The sequence below is a fragment of the Magallana gigas genome, chromosome 3 (genome assembly GCF_963853765.1).
Source record: "Magallana gigas chromosome 3, xbMagGiga1.1, whole genome shotgun sequence".
Lineage (NCBI taxonomy): Eukaryota > Metazoa > Mollusca > Bivalvia > Ostreida > Ostreidae > Magallana > Magallana gigas.
The window spans coordinates 45,756,274-45,767,915 of record NC_088855.1 but is presented as its reverse complement, the minus strand read 5'-3'; the positions used below and the strand labels follow the sequence as shown (position 1 = coordinate 45,767,915).

The following is an 11,642-nucleotide window of genomic DNA, read 5'->3' as shown; positions in this document are numbered from 1 at the left end:
CCCAAAATGTCTTACATATATTCCTTATATAAAGAACGTTATTGAAATGGAAAAAAAAACCAGCCATGTTAATTGAGGTTTATTGAAACATCTTTAAGTAAAAACATCCAATGAGATTTTAGTGTTTTTGCCAATTAAAAAATACTATCAATCTTGCCGATAAAACCCTTGTTTAGAATTCTTAGGCATCATATTACATCACGTATACAATCTATAGAAAAAATCTACTCCGTAAGAAAAATGAATTTTTTCAATCTTTTTAAAAGATATGGTTGACTCAAGTAAATACTATTTTTCCAAAATCAGAATGTTTTTCTGTCTCCTGATTGCTTTAGTGGGATTACCCCACATTCACTGTCTCTTCAAAAACGTTAACTTAAATGACGTTTAGAGTCTCATGTGTGTACAATGTATACAATGTAGACGAAAACACTTCCAGTCCGATAGCCTATAAACTATTGGTGGTGAAGTCAAACACGCATATCAATATGAGAACTACTAGTACCAAACGAAAGACGCAATACTTATGGCCAATTGTCAACACATGTTCTTTGTAATTTTTTCACAAGCGATTATTTGCAAACATATCTTAATAAAACTTTCTTATAGTTTGTGCTAAATCTCAAGTATATGAAAAAGTAAATGCAAAACGAGCAGTAGTATATTATCAAGCAAAGCTGGTTGATGGCCCATTCCACGTGCAAAAAACTTGGTGTTGGTCGATTCGAGACCAGAATTCGTATTTTGTTTACACTGGTTGGAAAGGAAAAAACGGTAAAAGTCAGGCCAATAGCTAGCAACACCCTAGTTATCCTTGTCAGCATTTGGTATGTCCGCTTACTGTTTCTACGGCATCTTCTGGGCTGGTGATATGTTGCAATAGGTTGTTTTGATACTCTTTTCAGGATTAATTTCACGTAGATAGCTCCAAGAAATATCACCATCGACACAAACGGTAAAACAGACGTAATAGTGATGTCGATATAGGTAAAGATGTGAAGTACCTGTTCGAATTTAATTTCGTATGCACAATGGTCACTTCCTCCAATGTGCATCACGTTTGTTGTCCATAACGAAAATGTATACAACGCAAAAGCGAGTCCAGTCAAAATGCATACCATTATTCTAGCTTTCTTAACTGTGCACACGGTTACAGCACACTTGATGTTCACAGTTATAAGAAAATTTTCAAATGTAATGCAAACGACGAACCATACTGTTAAAAAGCTACAGATATAGGTAGAGTAGATGATCGTTTGACACACAACGTCTTGGTGGAAAAAACCAACATCAACTGTCTCTAGCCACACCACAAAATTTGCAGCACAGAAGAGGCTGCTCGTCGCTGAAAGAGCCGCTAAATAAACGTTTGACGACACCATTCTTAGTGACTTTGAACAGAAAATTACGACTGAAATGGTGTTTTCTATTACACCGGCAATACATAATACTGGATGAATGTAAAGGTGCAGTTTAAATACAATCGTATAAAATAGCGATCCGTGCATAGGCATCATCCTCGTATGGTTGAAAACCATCCTTGTATGGTTGAAAGCCTTTAAGTCCAAGTCTGTTGTACAGTTCTCCATACTGAAATGACTATATCTTTAGTAAGCAGTCTCTCAACATATAACTACTGGGTATCATTTCTCTTGCTGTTACATGGATACTACGTCATTCGTGCATGATTATTTGTAGGACCGAAATGGACGTCCAATACAATGGTTTCCGGTAGCCTTCTGTCCTTAATCAAAGTATAGTCTGATATACCATGATATGATATCATCTGTAAATTCCAAACTTACATTGTCTTATTAAAATGAACTCTTACATGCATGATTTCAAGTTCAATATAACACTGTATGTGAAACTAAATAACGTACGAACTGTACATGCAGGGGTCAAACCGACGGTTAGATATTGATTGTTCATGACATGCATCAAGACAATCAAGAAAAGTCATTCACGAGATTGATATTAATACTTTGATTAGCTTGACCGACGGGTTGCTTTATTTGTACTAAATGTAGGTGTATATTATCGATCTAAATGTAAGACAATCATTCTGAACACTTTATGATGCACAACTTCACTTTAGACAACAAATGATAAGTGGAATGCAATATACAACTACTAGTATATTTTGACTAAATGAACAATGCACGAAGACGCTGACTCACCTGAACAGAAAGAGTAGGTTACAGTTTTTTTCTTCTATAAATTAATATCATTCATCGTTTATCAGATGTCAAATTAAATCAGGATAAATTTTATAAAAGTTAATGATTATATTACGTGGGTTTTTGTTGTTGAAATGTCTGATTTTTTTGTTGATTTATTTTGTCAACATTCAGTACTATATATATATATAAATATATATATATATATATATATATATATATATATATATATATATATATATATATATATATATATATATACACACATACACAAGTATAAAAGCATTGTTTATGGCGGCGGAAAGAGTAAAAAAGGGGTTAATGCAAAACGAAGAACTTATTTTTTAAAACATGCTTAAATACAAAACACACCAGCTTAAAACAAAACCAACAGCCTTTTAGCAAAAACAACAGACACCGATGGAAAACAAACGATCACCGATGCAAAACAAACAGTCATGCACAGAATTATCGCTACATGGCGTGCGAAGAGGTATCAGGAGAAATCGTACCTACAAATTAAAGTGCGTTTTGACATATTAAAAGATTAATATAATGATAAAAATAATTTAATGGTTTGTGTATATTTGATAATGTGTATTCGTTTATTTATCCATATATGTTAATTCTAGCGTAAATTTTCTCAAGGCTACGATTTCTCAAGGTCACGATTTCTCCTGATACCTCTTTGCCAGCTAGCGTTAATTCAATGCATGACTGTTGGCTTTGCATTGGTGGCTGTTGGCTTTGCATTGGTGTCTGTTGATTTTGTTTCGTAATTTAGCTTGTTTTGAATAAGCTGTTTGTTTTGCATTAACGTCTTTTTTTACCCTTTCCGCTGTCCATAATTGTATCCTATCTATGTGCAATGAGAGAAAGGTATATTAAAAAGAAGGAAAGAAGAGGTGCTTAGAGGACGGTGAGGTGGAACATGACTTTCTGTTTGCGTTTAAATAAAATCATATGTATGAAAATAATTCTTAAAATGTGTTAAGTGTCTTAGACGTACACATTTACAATGTTTTGCCTTTATAGCGGTGAATTTCACATTCATCATTATTAAGAGCCCTTCAGTAGTAAATATATCTTATATAAAGCCTATTTATTAGTATTATCTTTCGACAACTTAAATATGGGAATAAGGTTGCAATTTGCTTGCATTTAGATGCAAATTGAACAGTTTGATAGGAAGAGTAAGTAAAGCTTAAAGTCTGTATTTTTTTCTTCTATTTGTATTTTTTTCCTACAAATTAAACAGATATTCATTTCTATCGAGGCAAAAAGATTTATAAAATTTCTTAAGCAAACCATTCTTTCATATGTATGGCACGCCAAATTCACAATAAAGAGCTAAACATGGTTTCACATTTGATAAAATAGGTTTTTCGACTAGTAACTAGTTTACGAACCGCAAAGTTTACGGACAGTAACCTATAGTTATCAATAGTTTGTTAACTATAGTGTACGGTTCGTAGACTATAGTTAACGACTCGTAAACTATAATTCACGATCCGTTTACTATAGTTTTCATCTGTAAAACTATATTTAACGATTGTAAACAATAGTTAACGAATAATAATCCAAGTTTATCTGTCTGCAAATAACGTTAATAATAGATTTTGCTGATAAAAATAGATTTACGTCTGAAAACTATGATTTACATTCGTTAACTATAGATTAGAGTTGTTAATCATAGTTTCACAATCATGAAACTAGCTATAATAATCAGATAAATCCTGTTTTGCCATCGCAAATGGTTGTTTCCAGTGTTAAATATAGTTTTACTCTTCTGAAACATAGATGATCGCGCTAACTACGGTTTACAGATTTGAAATATTGAGTAACGGCGTTAGCTATAGTTTTCGGTCCGTAACCTATAATTTACAACCGTTTAACCTAGTTTATTGATTGGAAACTATAATTATCTCATTTTTTTTTTTAATTTGGCGCGCTTTACATATTGACGCATTGCTCTTTAACATTTACTCACTCTATGTTTCTATGTGAAATTTGCAAAAAGTTCATGGTGCAGACTTCAGAATTTTCAACTTAAAGAGATATTCGTTAGTTTGATCTATGCAGTATAAGTATTTGGAATTGAGGCCTCCGGAGTATTCAAACTGATTCCTGCGCAATTTAAAAGGAGGTCAAACATATTATTCAGAAGTTTTCCTATACATTTTTTCCATCATTGTATAATATAATCACGGTCTTTGGGAATGCCATCCATAGATGTTGGTGAGCCATCAGTGCTTTTATTAATCTATTTTATGGAAGTTGAAAAATCTGTACATAGTGACAAAAATCGGGGGAAAGCTGGTAACTACTCAATTTAGGTCATTTCAGTTAAAGATGGTCAACTTTCCTGAAAGGAAACTATTTACAATGAGTATCAGAGTTAACAGTGTCAGTACTGCAACACCCCCTCCAAACATCTAATAAATACATTTAAATCAAAGTAATGTTCAGATATTATATCATGGTACGTTTTATTTCTCAAAATAGCTTCTTGATGACTATTTTAAAAGACATGTTCTGTATACATTTTGTATTTATATTAAACTAATTAAATCAATAAGTTATCTATTTCCTTGCAAGATTTGTATATATATTGTTAAGAAAATGCATTTGTTTTTAATTTATTCTCAATACAACGTACACTTACTTTTCTTTAAAAAAATTGTAATTTACTTAAATAAGAGACACAAAACTATCTCGACAATACTCTCCATTAACCAACACTTGTGGTGTGTGTGTGTGTGTATATATATATATATATATATATATATATATATATATATATATATATATATATATATATATATATATATATATATATATATATATCGCATACGTGGTTTTTTTTACAAGAACCAAACAAACCCTCTCTTCATAATATCTTGCTTAATGTCTTGTTATGATCGGCCATTTCATGGAGGTTCGCCAATTAGAAGTGTAAGGCCACAACTACAAAACAAAGTGATGGAAATGGATTGTATAGTACGCTTGGTGAACGGCCTTGACACGCCTGCCTGTCTTGGTAAACAAATAGAACATCCATAAATAATACTTGTTTCTCATTGAGGAATGATAAAAACCGGTAAATAACTAACCTAATAATTGTGGCCTTCAGAAATAAATTGGTTTATGTAAAACTTGAAATGTAAATAATGATTATATTGCAAATAAAATTAAAACTGTATGTAGCTTAATTTTAAAAGAGATAATATTTTAATTTTAGAAATACATGTAGTTGTTCTCTTTATGAATGTTTCTTCATTTTTTTTTTCATTTTCTCTAAGTAGAAAAAAGTAATTAACTTTAAAGACTTTTTGTTTTCATTTAAGTTTTTAAATATGAATTTAATATATTAATCATATGTTACCGGGTGTATATAAGGTGAAAAGAATACAATATCGTCATACAGCATGTTTTACAAATACGGCTTGCTTTACAAATAAAAAAAAATATGCTTACCTATAATAAAATTCGTCCAATATACATGTACGATAGAAACATTTTGAAATATTTTTCAAAGTTTCAGATAGTGTACGATACTTTTTTCAAATACGTGCACTTAAAAATTCAAGATGTTTTGATGTTCTTCTGAATGCATTTGATACATGGAGTTGTTAATGTAATAACAATCATATAACCACAGGTGTAAAACAATTTTCTCTAGATTTGGCCTATGATAGGAAAGGTGATCCCCCTAAAGCGGAAATACTTACACAATATGCCAATCGTTCTTCTTTTGGCTATTCCATCTTATTGAGAAGAAAACACGCGTACATGTAGAAGGTAATATATGTACGTATAATATGGAATTGGAAAATACAAACTCAAAGGTAACTTGCCTTAATAATTGCGTTTCTATTAAGCTTGAATAAACTGTTGATTTGTTCTTACATTTCCATAACGCTACAATATTTATTTTAATTAGCCACGACTCTTAAGACGTGCATTAAACATTAATAGAGTAAATCTATTTTGAAGCATTGCAAACGTTTCCAATTTTTAGGACCAGGGTGATACACATGCCAGTATCAAAGGATAACAGTTGATGGTGGTTTTTGGATAAATATTTTATTTTTATTAATTTCAGGAAATAATCTGAAAGCTGTTTTTGTTCTCCATTTATGAAATAATTCAAATCACGGTTTTGTAAAATCTTTAAAATATGTACCTCCTCCTACATGTCATGGAAAAGATGTTTAATATTTTGGATATCATTTATTATCCATGTTTATCTTTTTTAAAGGTGATGAGAATCAATTAATCATTGTCAATGTAATAAAACACATCAATCCAATTTATTTCATTAATGGTAATTAGAGAAACAGAAATCGCTCAAGATTCACATAAATGGCTCCAAGCGTTGTTTAAAACTCAAATAGGCTTCTCACTTGCATGAGGCATAGATCGCGAAGAAGTGAGACGTAATAACGGTGATAGCAGTATTTTCTTAGTACAACGTACATAATCTTTGGGTTGAAATATCAAGAATACTACAGCGTTGACATTAAAACAAAGAAGTTTCAAATGAATTTACTTGTCATTGGGGAATTTCGTCCACTGAAATGGTAATTAGAGTCCCGCTCTGCGGGCGCCCTTTAGTGATCAGTCTGTCCGTCCGTCTTGAACTATTTTCAAGGTCAAATGATGTGGAGGTCATAGCAGAATATGAAAGATCCTTGTCCGGAGCATATCTTCATCCCCTTTGCTCCAATCTGACTCGTACTTCACTCACATGGTGCCTTTGATCATGCTTTTAATAATGATTTTAGGTCAAGTGTTCAGGTCATATTGGATCATACAAAAGATTCGCATTTTAAGACCACAAATATACTCCCCACTAAACCCTATTTGGCTAACATTTTACTTTAAAAAGTTTTTTAGTTAATACCGTGCAGTGACTTTGAACCCAGTCAATGTGAAGGTCACAGCAGATCTCTTTATAATCAGTTTTAGACCGTAGATTATTTCCCATTTGTTTAATCTTGCTCAGATTATAACAACAAAAGAAAAGCTGCCAATGTGACAGCAAACCAGGTTTTCTTTTGTGTGAACAGTATCTATCATCCACGTCAACCCTGAATTGATGAACACTACCTATCACGAGAAATGGGATACTTTATATGCAATATTTTGCCAAAAAATGACTAAGTTCAACAGCTGGTATTTTTAAAAAATCACCAGAAATCAAAATTATAGCAATATGCACACTTCTAATGTATGTCCAATTTATCTGCAAAATAACTTCTCATCTTGGATACTGCATGTAGGAGGAGTTATCCGTACAATAGAGGTACCCTATATGCAATATTTTGTCGAAAAATGACTACGTTCTACAGCTGGTACTTTTTTAAATAAATAATCAGAAATCAAAATCCTAACAATATGCACACCTCTTATATATGTCCAATTGATCTGCAAAAGAACAACTTCCTGTAATGAAAACTGAAGGAGGAGTTATCCGTACAATAGGGGTACCCTATATGCAATATTTTCCAAAAAATGACTAAGTTCTACAGCTAGTTTTTTCCCAGAAATTATCAGAAATCAAAATTCTAGAAATATGCACGCCTCTGATATATGTACAATTGATCTGCAAAAGAACAAATTCCTACCTTGAAAACCGTCGGAGGAGTTATCCGTACAATACGGGTACCCTTTTGGCAGCCGCCCACCCGCCATTTAAATAACCGGATTTTCCTTTAGAAAACCCAGTTTAAAATACCTGTATGTAAGGGGTATTGAGTTTGAATTAGAAGTTCTATGCGAGCTGGAAAGTTTGTAAGTTATAGGTCAAGGTAAAAATTCTTTGTAAGTCTTTTTAACCTATTGACCATTTTTTTAAGCGGGGACCTTTAAAATGGTCACCATCTCAATGTTGTCTAGTTATCGCAAATGTACTTGTTAAATTAAACAATCAATGTGAAATAAATTGAAATATTTCTTATTGTCCTAGGTATTTTTGTAAATTGAGTTAATGTTATAAATGGTACAAAAATACTGAATACAGCTTACTTGTGTCTTAAATATTTGCTATTACAACTGGCTATCTTGATTAATTCGAATTACCAAAACACATGTAAATGTTTATTTCAGAGGTTAAGTGAACACACAAAATCAACTTTTTCGGAACAAAATGATCCTTGGGCAGTGTCCTTAGACCTCAAAGAAACAACTACATGGAAAGGTATTTTACGCCAATACCGGTGCATAAATAAACATCTTTTTGTTTAGTTTTGCAGAACATATTTAGTCTTATGATTTTTGTTACAGAATTGTCGACCACAAAGCGAACTATACTTCTGATTTCAATATTTGTGAAGACTGTTGTTTTGCTAGTGTTCGTTTATTTCTTCATTTGTGCTCTTGGATTTTTAACCGATGCATTCCAACTTCTTGGAGGTAAGCAAATATTAAAGATTTATTCAAATTGTTAGCAAATCTGAGGGTTTTTTTTGTTGCTTGGTGCGAATAGCATTTACTTAAATGTGAAATTTAGATAATAATCAAATACTTTCATGGTTACCATTAGGTGAGGCAAATGCGAAAATATTTAAGGAGAACGAAGTTTTGTCCAATCCTGTTGCCGGCTTAATGATTGGAATTCTCGCTACAGCATTGATACAGAGTTCCTCAACTACAATATCTATAGTCATTGCTCTTGCAGGATCAAAAAGTAAGTATTTATAAGTATGCACACATCTCTTTTTGAAAGTAGAATTTGTTAAGTTTACAAAATATCCGGTATGTGCTTTCTTAAACATGAAAGAAATCGTTTAACTTTACCACATGGATTTCATTGCTATTTTTAGAATGAATGTTTATATATATTTGGTAGCTATTCCGGTACGGGAAACGATTCCTATGATAATGGGGTCAAACATTGGGACCACGGTCACAAATACCATAGTCTCATTGGCTCAAGCAGGGTCTCGCGAGGAGTTCCGGAAAGCTTTTGGAGGTGCTACAATTCATGATGTGTTTAACTGGATGTGCGTCATTGTTTTACTTCCTATCGAGGTCATCTCCGGCTATCTGTTTCACTTAACAAAGGCTATAGTTGATTCCCTTGACATTTCCGGTTCTTCAAAGACGAAGAGGGATTTGTTGAAGACTATTACTAAACCATTTATACGTTTGTTTGTCCAGGTAGATGTACATTATTAGCTGTTTTCATTATTATTTATCTTAAACTATTTTTTTTATTTTAGTAACAATTAGGTGTTCGAACAAAATAAATTGCGTCTGTTCTTTTATAGATCGACAAAACTGCGTTGAAATGTAAGGCAATACATGTTAACGGCACATCACGGACAGTCCTCAAGAGATGGTGTGGTAAAGTATGGACTTCGTCTAATGCAGGTGGGATTTAAAATTCAATCAGCATTTAATACAGAATCTGTTTATATTAACTATAGTCAATACATGCATAAGGTTTTTTAAAGATCTTCCTAAAATTTGAGTAGATAGGAAGGACTTATTTTGATGGATGGTAAAAGTACTCATTTATGTATCTAACATGTAGTTCGTTAAAAACTTTAAAAGACATGCCGTTTTCCATGATAAAATTATATATATTTTACAGACCCCTGCTTTCCTAAAAATATAACCGGAGACAGCCGTTGCAAGAACCTGTTTGCCCTCTCCGACCTTAATGACGAGGAAGCTGGGCTTATTCTGACTATTGCTGCCTTACTGCTCATAGTCCTATGTCTGTTTGTGGTTGTCAAGCTGCTGAACTCCCTCTTCAAAGGAACGATGGCCTCAATTGTCAAACGCTTTATTAACGCTGATTTCCCGGGAAAATTCGGATGGCTTACCGGATATGTTGCAATTCTTATAGGAGCAGGTGATAATTGTCTATAAAATTAAAACTTAAATTTAATCTAGCGGTTTCTGGCAGTGTCTTAGTTGCATGGCTATTTGAAAAATAAACATGACATTTGATGCAGCCTTTTGCCACAGCGATTAATATTAAATGTTCTTAAAACTACTCAAAAGCTGTGAAATAGAAGTGTGTATACAGCTCTGAAAAAATTGTATTTTTTAATTTCAGTATAATTTCTTTCATTCACTTGTATCCGTACATAAGTTTAATTTTGTAGGGTACTTGCTTATTCTTAGTGTTATATATATGCATAACGAGTAATAGATGTACAGACGCATTCAGACAAGTGAATAATAATCCTATTTGCATACTTTTACTTTGTTCAAGTCTGCATTATGTAATATGTAAATATTGCAGGTGTGGGAAATTGTCAATCGAAGAAAATCCATTATCGATAGACGCTTCATGATGTTTAGATAGAAAGTGCGTGTTTTTACAATATGCACACAATCAGGAACATCTGGAGTATCTCAGCAAATGTAGTTATGTAATTTTAATATTGCATATTACAGGTATGACGATGATCATACAGAGTAGCTCGGTGTTCACCTCCACATTGACGCCTTTGGTCGGGGTTGGAATCGTGTCGATGGAGAGAATGTTCCCCCTGACGATCGGCGCTAACATCGGCACCACCGTTACCGGAATCTTGGCGGCGTTAGCAGTGTCAGAGTCGCAAGTTCACCTAACCTTACAAGTTGCACTTTGTCACTTATTTTTCAACCTTTCCGGAACCGTCCTGTTCTATCCCATTCCATTTCTTCGCAAGATTCCAATTTATTTGGCTAAGAGCCTCGGTAATACCACAGCTCAGTATCGGTGGTTTGCGATTGTATATCTGGTCGGAATGTTCTTTTTGCTTCCAGCAGCTTTTTTTGCGTTGTCACAAGCGGGTCCGGTAGTCTTTATGGCTGTCGGGATACCTTTCCTGACTGTGCTAGTGATTGTTATTCTCGTTAATATATTACAAGTTAAAGCACCCCAATGTCTTCCAAAACAGTTGAGAACTTGGAACTTTCTGCCATCGTGGTTACACTCGCTAGAGCCATATGATAGATTGATCAGCAAAATAATGTGTATGAAATGTTGCAGGAACCAGGGGCATAAAGACGACTTTAAAATCTGAATCTATTGTCAATATCAAAATAAACTAGTAACGTATAGAAACTTAAAAAAGTTTTTAAGTCAACTATTATAGAATGTTTTGTATTATCAAAGATGAAAGTTAAAATAATGGAGTGCCAGTATACCCAATAAATAAAATAAGAAGAAATAGCTAGTTCATACTGTATTCTTTTTATTGGCTGACTGGGCCGCCATGGCCGTTTAAGTGAGGGAGCCGAGGCATCAATATATAGCCTTGTATGGCATCCCTAAAAATGCTAAAATGGTGAACCCTGGGAACAGATGTTCACAATTACTATACTGTCAACATAAGCACATATAAGTTATAACCAAGTCCAATGATACTACTGGTAAGCCTAAAAGCCGCCACGAGACTATGCCAAATGCTATGACATAGTCTGCACCACCAGTAGTAAAAAAAAAAAATAAGCGCC

The 11,642-nt window shown here is 33.2% G+C and overlaps 1 protein-coding gene across 1 annotated transcript; it reads left to right on the top strand.

Moving 5' to 3' along the window:
* The first annotated feature begins 5,887 nt into the window (after positions 1–5,887).
* Positions 5,888–11,347, top strand: LOC105320911 (sodium-dependent phosphate transport protein 2B). The gene is made up of 8 exons (XM_066077803.1): positions 5,888–6,028; positions 8,292–8,382; positions 8,469–8,597; positions 8,728–8,871; positions 9,034–9,344; positions 9,455–9,557; positions 9,781–10,044; positions 10,596–11,347. The coding sequence occupies exons 1-8, from the start codon at positions 6,002–6,004 to the stop codon at positions 11,207–11,209; spliced, it is 1,683 nt and encodes a 560-aa protein (XP_065933875.1). The 5' UTR covers positions 5,888–6,001; the 3' UTR covers positions 11,210–11,347.
* Positions 11,348–11,642: the final 295 nt, after the last annotated feature.

Bases quoted from the DNA above. Each gene is read 5' to 3' on its own strand.
- LOC105320911 (XM_066077803.1), top strand. From the start codon at position 6,002: ATGGAATTGGAAAATACAAACTCAAAG. The intron at 8,598-8,727 runs GTAAGCAAATAT...GGTTACCATTAG, and splicing joins TGCATTCCAACTTCTTGGAG to GTGAGGCAAATGCGAAAATA. The intron at 10,045-10,595 runs GTGATAATTGTC...TGCATATTACAG, and splicing joins TGCAATTCTTATAGGAGCAG to GTATGACGATGATCATACAG.